At 44.2% G+C, this 21,417-nt stretch overlaps 1 protein-coding gene and 1 pseudogene across 1 annotated transcript; one reads left to right on the top strand and one right to left on the bottom strand.

Annotated features, from left to right (window-relative positions):
* The first annotated feature begins 824 nt into the window (after positions 1-824).
* ucn (urocortin) lies at positions 825-4,512 on the top strand. The gene is given in 2 exon segments (NM_001124343.2): positions 825-885; positions 1,358-4,512. A coding segment is annotated over 1 exon segment (498 nt). The 5' UTR covers positions 825-885; positions 1,358-1,386; the 3' UTR covers positions 1,885-4,512.
* A 2,277-nt stretch (positions 4,513-6,789) lies between these two features.
* LOC110521054 lies at positions 6,790-13,654 on the bottom strand (annotated as a pseudogene).
* Positions 13,655-21,417: the final 7,763 nt, after the last annotated feature.

Here is a 21,417-nt window from a genome sequence, read left to right on the forward strand (position 1 = left end):
TAATAGGCCTACAGTCATATTAAGTGAAGCCTGTACAGCTCTCGGATTGTATCAGCTAAATAAGAAATATTCCTCTATTTTGTGTAGTTTTCATTTAGAATGAACTTGCATCACGGGCATAAACCTTTTCAGTACCATGGACAGTTCTCTCTGCGCCCTCAGCACGTTTCCCTGCTGTGCACTTCTGCTCTGCCTCGCTTAGATGTTAAACCATGCATAAAGACATCACGACAACAGTTCATCATTTCTAGACTAGTTTATTCAGAGTCCAGATTCATGGTACATGGAGCAGCTTTATACTTTGACGAATCACTTTGTTATAACTTCCACAATTGGTTGTTTTTAATAAGTAAATGTGTTGTTTTTTTGCGGTGCGTTCTGTTATTTTAGTTTCACTGGAGGCGTACCAACACCGTGTGAAACAAGAACTGGTTTTGCCTTGCGGACTTAATTAGGGATAATGTGACAGGTTGAGGTAGGCTAACTTAAGAATTGTATGGAAAAATAGAATATCAGATCGACAAACTGTCCTGAAAAAAAATATTCTAATGTTTGCGCTCACTGCTGTTAGACGCTCAGGATAAGAGCGTCTGCTAAATGACTCAAATGGAAACATTTGAAATGTTATTGAGCAGACCTTGGCTTGCAGCATAATAAGCTGTCCCTCAAAACACTTGCCTTTACTTCAAACGGAGTCGCCTCATTTACAAGCAGTTTATGCACTTGCACTGACGTCAATGGAACGATGTTGGATGTATATATAACCCTTAAGAAAGAGGCGTTATTCTCCAATCGACATTTAGCGGGACTTTTCGGACCGGGGTCTCAATTGACACTTTTCTAGCCGGTGTGCAACTTTTTCAGCATTAAGGAGACAAAATACCGGTAAGTGGTTTATTTAGCTTTCTTTTGTTTCACCTTTTTAGTTTGAGGTGCTGAGAGTTCTGGTGCTGAATTGAGAATATCAAGTACACACAGCAATTCGTTGGTCATTTTTGTATCATAAAAACAATGTATGTTTATTTTACTTCTTTACAAAGCTGAAGAAGCATGTGCATGCTTGTTTCAGTCACTCAACGATGTATGTATCCATTGTGTGACAATTAACCACGCCTATAAATAGCCTACTCACATGCATATGTTTATAATGTAAAGAGAAACATATTATTTTGTTCCGTTTGTTGTTTATTACTGTTTATGTTACGATTGCCTTTGGGCTAATTTTTGTTAAAAAAAATGTGATGGCCTATTTGTTTTTGCTTTGAACACAATTGTTAAATACGTGCAATTTAAAGTTTGAGTCTACTTTGAGTTCCAGTGCTTTTTGCCAACATTTGTACACCTCTCTCCGTAACAGGGCACCGTTTTGTCCGTCTGTCCAGCACTATGAAGCCTGTTCCCCTGATCCTGCTCCTTGCCACTGTTCTCCTCAGCTCTCACATCCCCCCCAGTGTCTGTCGTCCACGGGACCTGGCAATGTTCGACGGCCACGGCTACAAGAGTCAGCTGGACGAGGTGTTGCTGAAGGCTGGTGATAACGCCATTTCCTACCTTATAGGAGAAAAGATACTGAGGTATTTGCAAAGAAATCCCCGGTTGCAGGCAGGTCTCCCGCCACAGTTTCCCTTTGAGGTGACGCCCCTGGGCTCGAGGGGTCTTGGTCACCTGGCGCGCAGTTTGCCGCCCTTGGAGGAGCAGCGCGCGCCTGAGGAGGGCAACAGCCTGGAAGAGTTCGTGGAGCTGACCAAGAGAAACGACGACCCCCCGATCTCCATCGACCTCACTTTCCACCTTCTGAGAAATATGATCGAAATGGCGAGGATCGAGAGCCAGAAGGAGCAAGCGGAGTTAAACCGCAAGTATCTGGATGAAGTTGGAAAGTGATACAGCAAGTGTCGTCAACAAGTGAGAAAAAATCAAGATAAAACATCTCACAGAAAACAGCAAAGCCCCTGGCACTCTCAGACCCACGAAATAGTTTACATTTTGATTTAACCGTTGGTTTCTCTGCCATTCTTCATCATAAGATGCATAAAAATAACTTCCCCACCTGTCCAAAAAGCCTTTCAAAATCAACGGGCAATAAATTATTGACTGCCAAGAAGACCCCATCTACAATGGAATCATAGTGAGGCGCCTTGACAACTATTCCCTAACATATGGCATAGTGTGAATACTCCGGATCTCACACCTCTATAGTGTATTCTCACCTTTGGATGTCCGGAGCATTGTAGTTGGCCTACAACAATAATATTGCCAGACACAAATTGAGTTACAAGTTGCCCTCATGTGGAATAAGTGCAACATGTTTTGTTAGTCGTAGTCTAAATGGTTGGTACTAGGTAAATAACAAAGGCAGGTAGGCTAGTCATTGTTTCCGGCATTACATGCAATAGGCCTTTTATAACACATTGGAGAAAAATAATGCTGTGCAAATTGATATTGGCTACCCATATGTGATCTTTCAATGGTTAGTTGTGTGACTCATTTTGTTGCTCACTTTAAGGGACAAGGCTCAGTCAATATAGATGCATTGTGTCCTTTTCCTGAGATGTATTTTTGTTCAACAACTGAAAAAGATTGAACTAGGGCCTTATCACCGGCATAGATTAAAACAAATCAGGTAAAGCACTCGTGTAATATTGTCATTTCATTACTGTATTTGCTGTATGCCAATTGTTTAATTTATAGTGATTATCCATTTGCCCTTGGTTTGTTAGCTCACTTGGCAGGCAGCCATCTAGCCAGCAGAAGAAGCCTTTTCACATTGTTTCAGGTATGGGGTCTGGCATTGCCCGTAGGTTTCTGTGATACAACTAATCTCCAATCTAATCTGAGACAAAGTGAACATATCCTACACTTAACGCCACTTCCACTCTCCTTATTATCTTTCCATCCAAGCAAGTACACTATCCTCTGTACTGTACCTAGCATGCTTACCTTAAACTAAGAAAAACATTTAATGGTTAATTTTATGTTGACTGTTTTGTCAAAGCCCCAATCATGGACATATCATATGATCACATGGTTTATCAGTAAAGAAAAGCTTTTTTGTCATTTATATTTTTTTATTAAAAAAAGCTCTGAAAATATGTCCATTGAGTTTGTCATAGTCTCGTACAGTAGTGAATGTAATAAAGGAAACTATTCTGCTAACTTGTCTACCAAAATAATTTATTCCTACATCTGTAAACAGATGCTGCTGAATATCTTATTGCCTATTGACATATAAATAAACTCCTTGCAGATTTACTTAAACTCTGGCTAAACACTCATTGCAAAACCCCTATGGCCAAATATCTAACCTCCATGGCCAAACAATCATTGCAGTTATTGCCTTTAACTCTCATTAAATGTAACTTTACAGCAGTTGCCCGTCTTCTTTTTAAAAGAATAACATGTGGAAGCTTAGAGAATGGTGTAATGGTTGGTGAGAGTCTCTGTGAATTTGTGAGAACTCATCAAAATGCCCCCCAAGCCTGGTGTTTCTATGACTCAGACTGTCAGTATGGTGGTGGACCTACTGCCTTGTTCCTCACTGTGTTAACACCATAGCGATGCATTCAATGATTAATTCTGTGGTTAACACCACCTCAAATCCCACTGGAGATCAAAGCCTCAGCTGTAGCTCAAGGTCAGGGTTGGTAACACAAACATTTGCTAAAAAAGGAGAGAAGGGATATCATAATGAGATTTTCTTTTTGTATACAATTTTGTAAGCTGAAGCTAAAATGTGCATATGCTATACAGTCAGATAATTTAGTTTTGTCTTACACTTTCATGAATAGTCTTTCAGCTGCTTCGGTCTCCACAATATTAGTCATACTTGTGGAACTCGTCAAAGTTAAGGTTGTTTCATATTTACACACAGGTTTTTGTACATACAGTATATCTGGTGGGTGGCAAGGGAGGCCTTCAACTGTGTGATGTTTGAGCTTTATGCTCTGTTCCGAAATGTTACATTTACCCGTGTAGTCTTCAGCTATGTCTGCTACAGATCTCGGAGGCCAAAAATCATAATATGAGCAAGACAATGGTTTCCCCTTAGATTCCATGAGAAACCCCACTTAACACCCGCTATTGGTTTTTAAATCTATCCACGATTGTGCACCCCAACACGTCAGACTTGCTTTTAAATGATGTACCCAGTGGGTCCCTCAGGTCCTCTGGCACTGGTGTTTTAACTATTCTAGGACCAATAGGCATGGAGAGACAGCCTTTAGATATTATGCCCCCAGCCTCTGGAATAGCCTGCCAGAAAACCTGAGGGGGGCCGAAACTGTGGGCATATTTAAAAGAGATTTTAAAACATCTTTTTAGCTTTGTATTTCCTTAGGGTGCTTTCTAGTAGTTCAGTTTTTCATACTTTAGTTTTATATGTTATGTTTGTTGTGTAGTAAATATTTCAGCTTGTATTTTCATTGTTTTTTAATTTGTTTTTTCCTGTAAAGCATATTGCGTTGTATTCCATGTCTGAAATGTGCTGTATAAATAAAGCTTGATTTGATTTGATTCATGTACATGTCACGGACCATGGAATTGGCCATTCTGTTCTGTCTTATCCTTCTTGTAGTGTGAAGAGTTAATGTTGGAACAGCTTGTTGCCAGAAAACGGCATGCGTCAAACTCTGATACATGTCTGACGGCCTCCAGTGATCTGCCTCCATTCATAGTCAGAAACCCCCCCCCCCCCCACACACACACACACACACACACACAGACATCTTCATCATCCCACCAGAATTCTTGATCAATTACTCCCTGTCCCGGCTCCTTTTCTCCCCTCGTGTGTGTCCCCTCACTTTCCTCTCCCTTACTTCTTTCTCTCTCTTCCTTCAATCAATGAGAGGTCAACAGCCCCAGTGACAAGGTCAGCTCCTGTGAGGACTCAGGGTCAGGTCCATATATCTACAACAACCTAAAAACACCCATCACACGCAAGGTGGTGAAGTAGTTATTTCTAACTATGTATTATAAGTAATGATCCAACTCATCCAACTCATCCCAAACCACCTCAAATGGGTTGAGGTTGGGTGATTGTGGAGGCCAGGTTATCTGATGCAGCACTCCATCACTCTCTTCTTGGTCAAATAGCCCTACACAGCCTGGAGGTGTTGTTGCGTCATTGTCCTGTTGAAAAACAAATTATTGTCTCACTAAGCACAAACCAGATCGGATGGCGTATAATTGCAGAATTATATAGTTGCCATGCTGGTTAAGTGTGCCTTGAATTCTAAATAAATCACTGACAGTGTCACCAGCAAAGCACCCCCACAACATCCCATCTCCTCCATGCTTCACGGTAGGAACCACACATGCGGAGATCGTCCATTCACCTACTCTGCGTCTCACAAAGACACAGCGGTTGGAACCAAAAATCTAAAATTTGAACTCATCAGAAAAAAGGACAGATTTCCACCGTCTAATGTCCATTACTTGTGTTTCTTGGCGCCCAAGCAAGTCTCTTCTTATTATTGGTGTCCTTTAGTAGTAGTCGTTTCTTTGCAGCAATTTGACCATGAAGGCCTGATTCACGCAGCCTCTTTTGAAAAGTTGATGTTGAGATGTGTCTGTTACTTGAACTCTGTGAAGCATTTATTTGGGCTGCAATTTCTGAGGCTGGTAACTCTAATGAACTTATCCTCTGCAGCAGAGGTAACTCTGGGTCTTCCTTTCCTGTGGAGGTCCTCATGAGAGCCAGTTTCATCATAACGCTTGATGGTTTTTGCGACTGCACTTAAAGACACTTTCAAAGTTCTTGAAATGTTCCCTATTGACTGACCTTCATGTCTTAAAGTAATAATGGACTGTCAAATCTCTTTGCTTTTTTGAGTTGTTCTTGCCATAATATGAACTTGGTCTTTTACCAAATAGGGCTATTTTCTGTATACCACCTCTACCTTGTTACAACTGATTGGCTCAAACGCATTAAGAAGGAAAGAAATTCCAGAAATGAACTTTTATCAAGGCACACCTGTTAATTGAAATGCATTCCAGGTGACTACCTCATGAAGCTGGTTCAGAGAATGCCAAGAGTGTGCAAAGCAGTCATCAAGGCAAAGGGTGGCTACTTTGAAGAGTCTCAAATATAAAACATACTTTGATTTGTTTAACACTTTTTTGTGTATTTCATAGTTTTGATTTCTTCTCTATTGTTCTACAATGTCGAAAATAGTTTTTTTTAAATAAAGAAAAACTCTGGAATGAGTACGTGTATCCAAACGTTTGACTAGTACTGTATATTAAGCCAAAATCACAAGAATTGTCATAGTCAGTACAACAAGGTAAAGCCCAATCAACAGGCTACATCAAACTCTTCACTCGGGAGTTTCTGGATGAACCCATAATCATGTATAAACGACAGCCCAGTAAATAACCCCCCCATCTCTCCCTGGACTATCTGACCGTGGCCATTCATGAAATGTGTGCTTCCAGTTCATTAATCTCTGGAATGTTACAGTGACGCTGTGAGGCTGATGGGTCCCCTGGTTTTAAGCAGCATCGTTATACCTTTTGAGGTAGCTAGGGGAATATGGAATTGATTCATCACAGAGGAAAAATAATGCATTGTCTTTCCATTTGAAATGAGTGTGCTGTGAGGTAAACAAGACAAGTTATCCATATTCTGGACATGAAACACTTGATTTCAGCCTTTATGGCAATATTTTTGACTAATGTCATAAGAAACTATATATAAAAGCCTTTGGGTTTGTAGCCTAAGCGTTGTAAATGTGGGTACAGGAATAAATCAGAGGAGCAGCATACTATATTCTGGTTTGTCTTTTGATATTAACCTGAGGGATCCTTTTCAACTACTGGTATCTCCCATAGTCTACGTCCTCCGTTGCAGTGATGCCAGGTTCTGGCCCCCTCATCCAGATCATAACCGTCTTCTCTGTGAGAACCTGAGACCACATACAGCGCAGCACATTAAGACAGACCAACAAAAACAAGGGAATTGTTCTTGAACATGCGATTTCAGGGGTAATGTTTGGAGCTGACGTCACTTCCCTGAGGCTAGAGTCAAATATAGAGAAACGTTAATGGCCAAACTTTCCATATATGGTTGTATTGTACAGCTACCTGAGGCCCTACTTGTGTTGAAGTCAATGGTCCTTAGCATGTCTGCAACATCCTCTGTGTTGGTAACAAAATGGGCCATGCTCTCATAACCCGGCTCTGGACGCTCCATGTTGGACGCCTTGGCAGTGGCAGAGATCCCGACAAGGACACAGTGGGGAGGTCACAGCTCAGAGACAAACAAATAGGAGATGACGGACAGCGATGGATGGCAGCGTCCCCTGTCCCCCTGTGGCTGGTAGTGACGCAGGCTGGGTGGGTTTGCTCGATAACTCTACAAGTGGAGAGCTTCATTATAATGCATTAGCTATCAGCAGCCAGCAATCACACATTACTGCCAACCACACACATCTCCCATGCAGTTACTTTCAGTTTACAGTCATTGCAATTGGTGTGTTAGTTTATTTTAGTGCTTGTGTTAGTGAATGTAATGTAATTTGTGACTTTCCAGCTAAACACCCCATAAGAAGCAGAATGGAACACTATACAGATGAAAAGAAGAATTTTACTTTCTGTTTAAATATATCCTTGATGCTCTGTGGAGAAAATAAATTATCAATAGGCTATTGCATTTAGTTTCAATTCCTGCACTTCAATTTCTGAGGTAAATTAGTGCTATATGTACTCTAGAATAAGTTTTTTGAGTTTTATATAATTTTTATTCATTTACAATTCATTTAATTTCTATAGCCTCCTCTTCTCTCGATCTTCTGAATCACTCGCTCAGTTTGAGTCATTCATAAAACGTGCACCTGCCACCGTCCTGACACTCACGCTAGCGCTAACAGTTAGGGCCCTATTCAATCCGCATCGCGGAAGTTCAGATTTACAGCGTAATTTACATTTAAAGGCAACGTTTCCGCTATAGCGGAGACTGCATTCACAGTAAACGCTGCAAATGTCGGCTCAATCGGAAATTACTTTTACATTTCTATCGTGGAATCTGTATCACTCAGGTTTACAGAGTGAATAGAGCCCTAAACTGGTTGACAAAACAAAGTGCTTGCAAGCGTGGACGGTGAAGGAGTTGAATAAAGAGACACTTAAATTGCGAGCCTTCACTCAAACTGTAGCTTTTTATAAAGCAAGGGACCTGAGTGGAGGAAAGGAGTGTCGGATGAATGGCATAAATGGCACCATCTATCTCTCGCCTAGCGGGGGTTTAAACTACCTGTGGTCTGCAGCAGGGGCACGTCATCCCACCTGGCTCTATTACAAGGACAATATTTATGGCCAGTAGGCCAGCGGTCAAAGGATGAGGCAGGTGTCCCCCGCAGGGGAGGTGTGTGTGTGTAGACCTATGTGTAGGTTTGTCACTAGTTGAGCAATGCCTGGCCCCTGGGGACTGGAACTTAGAGAATGCTTCTAGTGTATTGATGGAGAGAGGTGTCAATCACCTCCATAGGGTTACAGTGTGAGTTGTCAGAGAATCACAGGACCAGAGTTTCTAGGGCTGCTTTGAAAAGCAGCGTCCCCGCCGATGAGGCTCCCCTGCTGGGCTTTCTGCTCATCACTCCTCCCCTGCTCAATACGGCAAAGCACTGCATGACACCCCATTGATCATCGATAGTGAAGGTTTCTCTAAACCTGATTTAAAGGATGAAAGGATCCTTTACTGTGTCTTTGGGCATATCATTGAGCCTGGTCCCAGCATGTACAGGATGTGAAGTAGACTGTTATTTGTTCAGGTCAGGGGTGAGAGCCGGGGGACTACAGTCTCTATGGTGTCTGTGACTCATCGTCACTGTTATTACTTTATGCCTTATCATGTCTCATGTGGATTGGGGCCAGCTCACAACTGACCCAGAGCCATTGATCAAACAATTGATCATATTACAGTCAGTTGTTGAGGGCCCACTGACTCATACACGTATGCTAGCTGTAGGGATACTGATCATAAGACAGTGAAACACCTGCAAGAACTCTGATCCTAGTGCAGTTTCTGAGGGGCTGAAACAGGAACGTTTTCTGCTCAAGAAGTTACATCTTAACATATACCGGTAGTTGTGCTGTAATGACCATCATTCCATTCCATTCAACAACATACTGGTACACACCCAGGTTCAGTTACTGAGGCCAGACCGTGCACCCAGGTCCAGTTACTGAGGCCAGACCGTGCACCCAGGTCCAGTTACTGAGGCCAGATCGTGCACCCAGGTTCAGTTACTGAGGCCAGACCGTGCACCCAGGTTCAGTTACTGAGGCCAGACCGTGCACCCAAGTTCAGTTACTGAGGCCAGACCGTGCACCCAGGTCCAGTTACTGAGGCCAGACCGTGCACCCAGGTCCAGTTACTGAGGCCAGATCGTGCACCCAGGTTCAGTTACTGAGGCCAGACCGTGCACCCAGGTTCAGTTACTGAGTCCAGACCGTGCACCCAGGTTCAGTTACTGAGGCCAGACCGTGCACCCAGGTCCAGTTACTGAGGCCAGACCGTGCACCCAGGTCCAGTTACTGAGGCCAGACCGTGCACCCAGGTTACAGTTACTGAGGCCAGACCGTGCACCCAGGTTCAGTTACTGAGGCCAGACCGTGCACCCAGGTTCAGTTACTGAGGCCAGACCGTGCACCCAGGTCCAGTTACTGAGGCCAGACCGTGCACCCAGGTCCAGTTACTGAGGCCAGACCGTGCACCCAGGTCCAGTTACTGAGGCCAGACCGTGCACCCAGGTTCAGTTACTGAGGCCAGACCGTGCACCCAGGTTCAGTTACTGAGGCCAGACCGTGCACCCAGGTCCAGTTACTGAGGCCAGACCGTGCACCCAGGTCCAGTTACTGAGGCCAGACCGTGCACCCAGGTTCAGTTACTGAGGCCAGACCGTGCACCCAGGTCCAGTTACTGAGGCCAGATCGTGCACCCAGGTCCAGTTACTGAGGCCAGACCGTGCACCCAGGTTCAGTTACTGAGGCCAGACCGTGCACCCAGGTCCAGTTACTGAGGCCAGACCGTGCACCCAGGTCCAGTTACTGAGGCCAGACCGTGCACCCAGGTCCAGTTACTGAGGGCAGATCGTGCACCCAGGTCCAGTTACTGAGGGCAGACCGTGCACCCAGGTCCAGTTACTGAGGCCAGACCGTGCACCCAGGTTCAGGGCTCGTGTTCCATCCATAGTGCCTACCTGTAGGAACACAGCCATCTGTGGCTCCTCCATAGACTGGATGGCTGTCCCCACAAGCTTGCCCGCGCACTCCAGGTGGTCTCCGTGGCGATGTAGTCCAGCTTGTCATCCTGCTGGCGGCTGATCATCCCCTCCAGGATGGCATACAGTCCGTTAAACTTATCACACCGACTCTGCTTCTGATGATGCCCGTTCTCTTGCACACAGACCTCCATTGAACACTTTAGAATGACTTTTCATGAACAAGCCTTTAGAAATGCTTAATATAGACGCAACGTACAACAATTTCTACGACTTTACTGAGTTACACTTCATATAAGGAAATCAGTCAATTGAAATGAATTCATTAGGCCCTAATCTATGGATTTCACATGACTGGGAATACAGATATACATCTGTTGGTCACAGACACCTTAAATAAAAGGAGGGGCGTGGATCAGAACCAGTCAGTATCTGGTGTGACGACCATTTGCCTCATGCGGCGCAACACATCTCCTTCACATGGAGTTGATCAGGCTGTTGATTGTGGAATGTTGTCCCACACCTTTTCAATGGCTATGCAAAGTTATTTCTTATAAAAATAACAACATATATTTAAATTTGAGCCTTTATTTAACTAGGCAAGTCTGGATATTGGCGGAAACTGGAACACGCTGTTATACAAGTCGATCCAGAGCATCCCAAACATTCTCAATGGGTGACATGCAGGCCATGGAAGAACTAAGACATTTTCATCTTTGTTTCAGAACATTTCTCTGGTGGACATTCCTGCAGTCAGCATGGCAACTGCACACGCCCACAAAATTCCCATCGATAAAATGCAATTGTGTTCTTTGTCCATAGCTTATGAATACCCATACCAGAACCCCACCGCCACCATGGGGCACTCGGTTCACAATGTTGACACCAGAAATCAGCTCGACCACATAACGCTGTGGTCTGCGGTTGTGAGGCAGGTTGAACGTACTGCCAAATTCTCTAAAACAACGTTGGAGGCAGCGTATGGTAGAGAAATGTACATTCAATTATCGCATTCAACATCCCTGTAGTCAGCATGCCATTGCACGCTCCCTCAAACCTCGAGACATCTGTAGCATTGTGTTGTGTGACAAAACTGCACATTTTAGAGTGGCCTTTCATTGTCCCTAGCACAAGGTGTACCTATGTAATGATCATGCCGTTTAATCAGCTTCTTGATATGCCACACCTGTCAGGTGAATGGATCATTTTACCGAAGGAGAAATGTTCACTAACAATAAGCTTTAAGCTTATTAAATACGCTTTTTGTGCATATGGAAAATGTCTGTGATCTTTTAATTCAGCTCATGAAACATGGAACCAACGCTATATTTTTGTTCAGTGTAGAAATAGTTCATAAATAATGTATTACTACTTATTCATGCTAGTTAATACAATATAACAGGTTATTCACAGTGATGTGAGTAATGTGTGTTGTGACCCCACAGTGAGGGATTGTGACTTTGAGGTGAGAAGTGTGAGTGGTTGTAGTGGGTGACATTCTCACCTGGATGGTCCTGCATATCTCCTCCATCTTCGAGAGGAGGGCCTGGATACGGTTGTTCCCCGCCACCAAGATGGCGATGCTGTCGCTCAGCACCGTCTAGAACCAATCACAACAGAGCATGATGGGTCAATGTCTGTACTTACTACACCAGTGGCCATCAACCCTGGTCCTGGGTTAATACAGGATAAGAAGGCTTTTGTTCCAACCCTGCACTAACACATTAAGTCAGGGCTTCCCAACCCTCTCCTCGCCCCCCCCAGATGTTTCACATTTTAGTTTTAGCCCTAAACTGGCACACCAGGTTCAATTACACATAGGCTTGATGATTAGTTGACTAATTGAATCTGGTGTGCCAGTTTAGGGCTAAAACTGAAATGTGAAACGTCTGGGAGGGCCCGAGTAGAGGGATGGGAAACCTAATGTGGTAGTTCACACAACTGTGATGATAGAGTGAAAAAGTGTTGTTTTTTTAACAAAGCATAAAACATCAGGTGAAGGTGAAGTTGATCCCAAACGTTTCTCATCTGCATCTGTAATGTTGAGTGATTTACAGAGTGAGTGAGCAACGTTGTGCAAAGAAAAATGCCATCTGCTCAATAACATGTCTGTCGCTATGGTCCATTCGTACTGTTTTAGCTTATGTAAGTAGACACAGTACATATGTAAACCCTATGTATCATGTTTGTGTGGATGGCGTTCCCCTTCAGTTTTACTTAATAGCCAGACACATTGTCCATCCTTAACAAGTGACCTTCAGTTGAGTCCCACCATATGGTGTCCACCATGCTGGTATGGTGGGACTCTCACTTTGATATTAGTCACTGTTCACCTGGATGCTGGAGAGGAGAGCTAGTTAGCGGGCAGCCAGCAGCGAGGGAGGAGCTGAGCCTGTGACTTGAGCTCAGAGGAGAATGACTCAAGTCCCACTGCTGTGGATGGATGAGTCACTCAGAGCGAGAGAGAGAGAGAGAGAGAGAGAGAGGGAGAGGGAGAGAGAGGAAGAGGGAGAGAGAGAGAGAGAGAGAGAGAGAGAGAGAGAGAGAGAGAGAGAGAGAACTATGGGAGCTAATGGTCAGGCATGTCCCTCTCTGCTTGGGCCCACAGTACACAGCATGGACAGAGGGTGAGGAGATTTAAGAGAGAGGGGAGTGAGATGACAAGTTTATAGTGAATGAGTTAGAGGGAGTAGAAATTAGAAGTAAGGACTAATGGCAGCAGGCCAGAGCACCGCTGTGTGTGTGTGTGTGTGTGTGTGTGTGTGTGTGTGTGTGTGTGTGTGTGTGTGTGTGTGTGTGTGTGTGTGTGTGTGTGTGTGTGTGTGTGTCAGTGAGTGAGTCCACATGAAGGACAGACACGAATGCTGCACACGACTCAGAGGTGTGATATACAACATTAGCTGTTGTCGTGCCACCAGGCTGTGTGTGTGTTTGCGTATGTGCGTGTGAGTTGAGATGAAACCCGGCCCTCACAGTGTGAGAACCCCCGCAGGGCAGCTCCAACTCAATACATCTGTCTGCTGTCACTTCACTCAGCACTCAAAGACAAACTACACACACACAGGCAGATCACATACACACACTGGCTCTACACTTTAAATAACATTCAAATCTCTCTCTGGGGGACATGATGAACAGAGAGTGACAAAGTAAGTAAGCTGTTATATAGGATAATTACTTTTCATTGTAAGGACGATCTAACAGACAAGCGGGCAGACAGACTACCAGACAGGAAGACAGACAGCTTATAGAGATATTGAGTGAGATCACAACCTGACTCAGGGTGCTTCCTTACCTTCTGTCGCTTGTAGACGTTCTGCAAGGGGGCCACCTCACAGTCATTGTGCTGGCCAAACACTGCACGTAGAGCAGGTGGGCGTCTCACAGCTCAGGCAGTAGATGTTGATTTTCTCCTCATCATGCTCCTCACACATCAGGGACACAGAAGTAAAGGAACGACCTGTTATAGAGACATTCAATCACACACACACACACACACACACACACACACACACACACACACACACACACACACACACACACACACACACACACACACACACACACACACACACACACACACACACACACACACACACAACTGCCTCTCTTATGAGACTCATCACTTCTGTCCATGACTGAGGAAATATCCTTATGGGAACAGCACTTACAAGGAGTTAGGGGATTTCACCAACAGTTTACCTCATATGTAATTTACAGCTATTGACCACCATTCTCCAGGGGAGAAGTCCACTCTCCCCACGCTTTGTTTCACAGTCACTGGAACAGCTGATGATACACTAGCTTTGGTAATGTTTCATTTCTCTCCCTTGCTCTGCTGGGTTAAGGTGTTAACATCAAATAACTGCAAGCCAATTTACAAAGTCGATAAAAGTCATTGTGGAATATAATTTGGAGTGTAACTAGATAGATTGTTCATATTGCTCAAATCTGTGTTACAGACCTAAAGTACTTTCCTTGATGTAATTATATTATATTTTATATTTATCGTGTCAAGTGACAAGGTATGAAAAAGCTGTGATAATGTACAGCGTTCTAAATTAAACAAAATATTGGAAAAGACTGCCACCCAGTGGCCATGTATACAAAGTGAGAATGTGTTCTCAGAGATGGGTCCTATTTCTGTCGTTGAACAAAAAATATGCCACGTACTATAACGTTCAGCGATGGAATATATATGATGTAATAAACAACATAGTTTGTTTACAGCCAAAAGGACCAACGGCTTTTAAATATGGCCGTAAGGCGCTTTTACAACACCCAGTAGTAACATATTACAGTACTGCTCTCTACTGGTAAACACACATTACTGCCCGATGGTATACTATTTCGAACCTCTCCAGATTCTTTACCTCACCCCCAGCACTTGAGATCACCCAATCACCTGGAAATGTTAGGCTATAGTATGTTTTACGGCATTAAAGTGTATACAGTTTTGTTTATTTTTTTTATATGTAACCTAATGACTTTTTTACGTGTTTGAAGGCACAATAAGTTGCAAATGTGTCTTGAAATACGGGGGGGGGTTCAGATTCTCACTCCCTATTGCGAACCACATCAGTGGCTAAATTGAGCCTTGGGTCAAAGAGAAAGCCAGACTGAGCCGAATCCAGCACCAAAAGAGTGGTAGGATTAGGACAGAAAGTAGGATATAAATGCTAACACTAACCCTAACCCTAGAATGGTAATACAATGCACCTACAGTAATTGCAACATTTCCCAAATATAAAATCTATGGTACAGAACCCCCACATACGTCTGTAGCTGTGTCAATGCCACAAGAGGACACATGGTTTTCATGTTTACCACTCCATCGAGGCAGGGATAAAGTGTGCTTGTTATAACACCAACATGGAGGACACTGCCAGGGACTGAGCTTTCCATATTCCTGGTATGTTGACGTGACGCAGCTTATGAACACACACAGAAGCTCTAGTGACACCATTAGAATGAAAACAGATGCCTAGGTCTGTTGCATGAACGATGAATATTTTGGAAACAATATTTCATGGCGGAGTTCACGTAACACACACCTTGTGCTCATGGCTACTGTTGACATGGCTACTGTTGACATGGCTACTGTTGACATGCCAAGTCAACGGGGGTCAGCAGAAGTGTGGTTGTATGTATGATGTTGACATTTGGTGAGCATTCTGGTTCAGGTGGATGCTTGCAGAAGGCAGTCACGTACCCCTCGCGCGCACACGCACACACACACACACACACACACACACACGCACACACACACACACACACACACACACCTCTGACCTGCTGGACTCTTCTTGTTTGTCCTGTCTTGGTCTGTGACAAGTAGACCACTTTTCACCTGAGGAGGCTGGTGGGAGGAGCTATAGGAGGACGTGCTCATTGTAATGGCTGGAATGGAATCAGTGGAACAGAGTCAAATATGTGGTTTCCATATGTTTGTTGTGATATCGTTCCATTTATTCCTTTCCAGCCATTACAATGAGCCTTTTCTCCTATAGCTCCTCCCACCAGGCCTCCTCTGCTTTCCATTAATGGCCTCGGCCTGAGAGGCAGACCTTGTTGCATCCTGTCCCCCAGGACTGAGGCAGCTGTTGGAGTCTCTCATATCTGAATGGCTCCTTCAGTTCGAACAGTCAACAGGACCAAAGATAAACACTGAGTGTAAAAAAAAGATAGGTGCACCTTCCTCAATTAATCGGGGCATGGACTCTACAAGGCGTTGAAAGCGTTCCACAGGGCTGCTGACCCATGTTGACTCCATTGCTTCCCACAGTTGTATCAAGTTGGCTGGACGTCCTTTGGGCGGTGGACCATTCTTGATACACACGGGAAACTGTTGAGCGTGAAAAAGCCAGCAGCTTTGCAGTTCTTGACAGACTCAAACCGGTGAGGGAGTGGGAATCTGAACATACTATTGCAGTAATGTCTGTTTTGGATATACACTGAGTGTACAAAACATTAGGACCACCTGCTCTTTCCATGACATAGACTGACCAGATTAATCCAGGTGAAAGCTATAATGCCTTATTGATGGCACTTGTTAAATCCACTTCCATTTTTAAGCCTTGAGACAACTGAGACATGGATTGTGTATTTGTGCCGTTCAGAGGGTGAATAGGCAAGACAAAATATTTAAGTGCTTTTGAACGGGATATGGTAGTAGGTGCCAGGCACACCGGTTTGAGTGTGTCAAGGACTACAACGCTGTTGTGGTTTTTGTGCTCAACAGTTTCCTGTGTGTATCAAGAATGGTCCACTACCCAAAGTACATCCATTGAACTTGACACAACTGTGGGAAGCATTGGAGCCAACATGGGCCAGCATCCCTGTGGAACATTTTCAACACCTTGTAGAGTCCATGCCCTGACGAATTGAGGGCAAAAGGGTATTAAACTCAATATTCGGAAGGTGTTCCTAATGTTTTGTACACTCAGTGTAGTGTATGAGTCCCCCTTTATGGTCTTTGAGAGTAACTGATATGATTGTAACAAAGAATGGCACTCCAAGGTCCGTTTTATGCCATGCTCTAACACTGTGATCCCTCTTAGAGCCAGCACACCTCACTGTGTATTTTTTCCTTTCACAAGTAACCATGGGTGTCATGGGCAGTCAAAGCTAAGACATGTACTCTGCTCAGGACCTAGAAACCGTGGAATCATGGCTCCAAAATCACAGACCACTGCTGGACCACTGCTGGACCACTGCTGGACCACTAATAGACCACTAGTGGACCACACATGGCTTCAGCACAGCAAAAAAAACATCCTGCCAATCTTACCTGGAAGACGTCGTTGGCACATTTCCTGCAGAGATTGTGTTGGCAGGGAAATATAACCACAGGCTTGGTGAACATCTCCAGGCAGACGGGACAGATGAGCTGCTTCTCCAGGTTATCCATGGTGCTTGACTCCCCCAGCTGCACAGGTTTAGCCCAGTTCAAAGTTCATCCCAAACACTGGACTGTGTGAAGCTCTGAGTCCTTCTGAAGCTCTGACTCTGTGAAGCTCTCAAGAAGAAAGAACTGGGGATCTTCCTGTGCCTCCACTCTCGATCCTCTCTATCACTCTATCCCTCGATCTTGCTGCCTGTCTCTCCTCCAGCTTAGAGACCCTCCTTGCCAGAGAGATATCTTTAGCCTTTGTTTGTACTGAGTGGGGTTACTGTCGAACTGCATGCCACTCTGGACCACTGGGATTCCTAACCCAGATCCAAAACCCAAACCATTGGTGTGGTAGAAGAGAGGAGGGAGAGATTCCTCTGTCCATTTTTATATCTGCAGTAAGCTGATAGGGTAACAGACAGGAAGGCCCTTGCGGGCACACACTGGAATATTCAGTGGGGTCGGGGTGTATTGAAGGCCCCTGAGTCACTGGGCCTAAGAGAGATAGCTGGTGCCGATGGCATGAGGCACTAAACATTTTAACACCACGTCAGTAACACAGCATCAATCTAAAGCCTGCTGAACTCAGGCCAGACTGGAGGCAGTCACTCACTGCTGTTGGCATCACAACAAACAAATGACTCCACTCCACAGTACATGTTGTTGTGCTACTCGTCAGTTACCCAAAACCATTACTTGAGCAGTGGGCAGCAATTATATGGTTGCCTACCAGTATGTTATCAGTTGATACTTTCGGGGAATAGCAGGCTCATATAATGCTCATCTGAATATTTTCTACTTCAACGTTTCAACGTGTCTTCTATGAATAATACACTGAACCAAAATATAAACGCAGAACGCATCAATTTAAAATATTTTACTGAGTTACAGTTCACATGAGGAATCAGTCAATTGAAATACATTAATTAGGCCCTAATCTATGGATTTTTACATGACTGGGGATACAGATATGCATCTGTTGGTCACTGATACCTTAAATAAAAGGTAGGGGCGTGGATCAGAACCAGTCAGTATCTGGTGTGACCACCATTTGCCTCATGCGGCGCAACACATCTCCTTCACATAGAGTTGATCAGGCTGTTGATTGTGGCCTGTGGAATATTGTCCCACTCTTATTCAATGGCTATGTGAAGCTGCTGGATATTGGCGTGAACTGGAACACGCTGTTGTACAAGTCGATCCAGAGCATCCCAAACAGTATGCAACAAATGGGACATTTTCAGCTTCCAGGAATTGTGTACAGATATTTGCGACATATCATGCTGAAACATGAGGTGATGGCGGTGGAGGAATGGCATGACAATGGGCCTCAGAATCTCGTCACGGTATCACTGTGCAAATTGGCAATGATAAAACGCAGTTGTGTTCGTTGTGCATAGATTATGCCTGCCCATACCATAACCCCAACGCCACCATGGAGCACTGTGTTCACAATGTTGATATCAGAAAACCGCTCACTCACACGACACCATACACGCTGTCTGCCCGGTACGGTTGAAACCAGGATTCATCCATGAAGAGCACAATTCTTCAGCGTGCCAGCAGCCATCGAAGGTGAGCATTTGCGCCCACTGACATCAGATATGACGCCGAACTGAAATCAGGTCAAGAACCTGGTGAGGACGACGACCTCGCAGATGAATGTCCCCGAGACGGTTTCTGACAGTTTGTGCAGAAATTCTTCAGTTGTGCAAACCCACAGTTTCATCAGCAGCCCGGGTAGCTGGTCTCAGACCATCTTGCAGGTGACGAAGCCAGATGTGGAGGTCCTGGGCTGGCGTGGTTACATATGGTCTGCTGTTATGAGGCTGGTTGAACGTATTGCCAAATTCTCTAAAACAATGTTGGAGGCGGCCTATGGTAGGGGAACATTACATTCTCTGGCAACCGCTCTGGTGGCGATTCCTGCATTCAGCATGCCAATTGCACGCTCCCTCAAAATTTGAGACATCTGTGGGATTGTGTTGTGTGACAAAACTGCACATTTTAGAGTGGCCTATTATTGTCCACAGCACAAGGTGTAATTATCATGCTGTTTAATCAACTTCTTGAATGGATTATCTTGGCAAAGGAGAATTGCTAACTAACAGGCATGTGAAGAAATGTGTGCACAAAATTTGAGAGAAATTACTATTTTGTGCGTATGGAACATTTCTGGGATCTTTTCTTTTAGCTCAGGAAACATGGGACCAACACTTTAAGCATAATTATCAGTGACGGATAAAATATCCAAACTATTCAAAAGATCCAAGCTGGAATGTGAGCCTATAAGAAAACGCCTCAGCTGATTAACTGACCCGGAAATACTTTATCTGCAACACAACCTCTGACAAGTGGCCCATGACCCATAACCCTCCACTTCCTGGTTACTAAACAGATGAGGTAATTGCTGAGGTAATGCTAAGCTGCTAATAAGCTTAAGGGGACTTTTATAGGACATGGAGGCTTTGTGCAAAGTAAGCCAAACACACACCCTACTGTACTTCTAGCTCCCTGTTGCCTTTCTTTTACTGGAGTAGCCTACGGGCAGGCACCCTCTAAATATGTAGCTAGTTTCACTAATGTGGCTAGTGGCAACAATTTAGCTTGATGCTTTGTTGTCATCGTGAAATGTCGGCAGACTCTTGGATAACGTCTTCAAATATTGTAACAGCAGAAACGTTGCTATTCCTGGTATTTGGTCCAATTTTATGTTCACCAATGATTGCAGTGTTCTGTTAGTCTGAGAGAACAGAACGAAAAGAAAGCATTCTTCTGTGAACAGACATACTTTGTTTGGTTCATGGAGAGCCATTCCTTATATAAACCCAGCAAAAAAAGAAATGGCCCTTTTTCCGGACCCTGTCTTTCAAAGATAATTGGTAAAAATCCAAATAGATTCACAGATCTTCATTGTAAAGGGTTTAAACACTGTTTCCCATGCTTGTTCAATGAACCATAAAAAATTAATGAACATGCACCTGTGGAACGGTCGTTAAGACACTAACAGCTTACAGACGGTAGGCAATTAAGGTCACAGTTATTAAAACGTAGGACACTAAAGAGGCCTTTCGACTGACTCTGAAAGACACCAAAAGAAAGATGCCCAGGGTCCCTGCTCATCTGCGTGAATGTGCTTTAGGCATGCTGCTGCAAGGAAGCATGAGGACTGCAATGTGGACAGGGCAATAAATTGCAATGTCCATACTGTGAGATGCCTAAGACAGCGCTACAGGGAGACAGGACGGACAGCTGATTGTCCTCGCAGTGGCAGACCACGTGTAACAATACCTGCAGAGGATCGATACATCTGAACATCACACCTGCGGGACAGGTACAGGATGGCAACAACAACAGCCCGAGTTACACCAGGAACGCACAATCCCTCCAGCAGTGCTCAGTCTGTTCGCTGAGAGAGGCTGGACTGAGGGCCTGTAGGCCTGTTGTAAGGCAGGTCCTCACCAGACATCACTGGCAACAATGTCACCTATGGGCACTAACCCACCGTCACTGGACCAGACAGGACTGGCAAAAAAGTGCTCTTCACTGACGAGTCGCGGTTTTGTCTCACCGGGGGTGATGGTCAGATTTGCATTTATCTTCGAAGGAATGAGTGTTACACCGAGGCCTGTACTCTGGAGCGGGATAGATTTAGAGGTGGAGGGCCCGTCATGGTCTGGGCTGTGTGTAACAGCATCATCGGACTGAGCTTGTTGTCATTGCAGGCAATCTCAACACTGTGTGTTACAGGGAAGACATCCTCCCTATTGTGGTACCCTTTCTGCAGGCTCATCCTGATGTGACCCTCCAGCCATACTGCTCATTCTGTGTGTGATTCAATGGTTTTTCTTTATTTTTTACTATTTCCTACATTATAGAATAATATTGAAGACATCAAAACTATGAAATATCACATATGGAATCATGTAGTAACCCAAAAAGTGTTAACCAATTCAAAAATATATATTTAGGTTCTTCAAAGTAGCCACCCTTTGTCTTGATGACAGCTTTGCACACTTTGGCATTCTCTCAACCAGCTTCATGAGGTAGTCACCTGGATTGCATTTCAATTAACAAGTGTGCCTTGTTGAAAGTTAATTTGTGGAATTTCTTTCCTTCTTAATGCGTTTGGGCCAATCAGTTGTGTTGTGACAAAGTAGGGTATTTGGTAAAATACCAAGTCCATATTATGTGAACAGCTTAAATAAGCAAAGAGAAACAGTCCATTATTACTTTAAGGCATGGTCAGTCGAAAAATGTCAAGAGTTTGAACGTTTCTTCAAATGCAGTCGCAAAAACCATCAA

This window comes from Oncorhynchus mykiss, chromosome 4, assembly GCF_013265735.2.
Source record: "Oncorhynchus mykiss isolate Arlee chromosome 4, USDA_OmykA_1.1, whole genome shotgun sequence".
Lineage (NCBI taxonomy): Eukaryota > Metazoa > Chordata > Actinopteri > Salmoniformes > Salmonidae > Oncorhynchus > Oncorhynchus mykiss.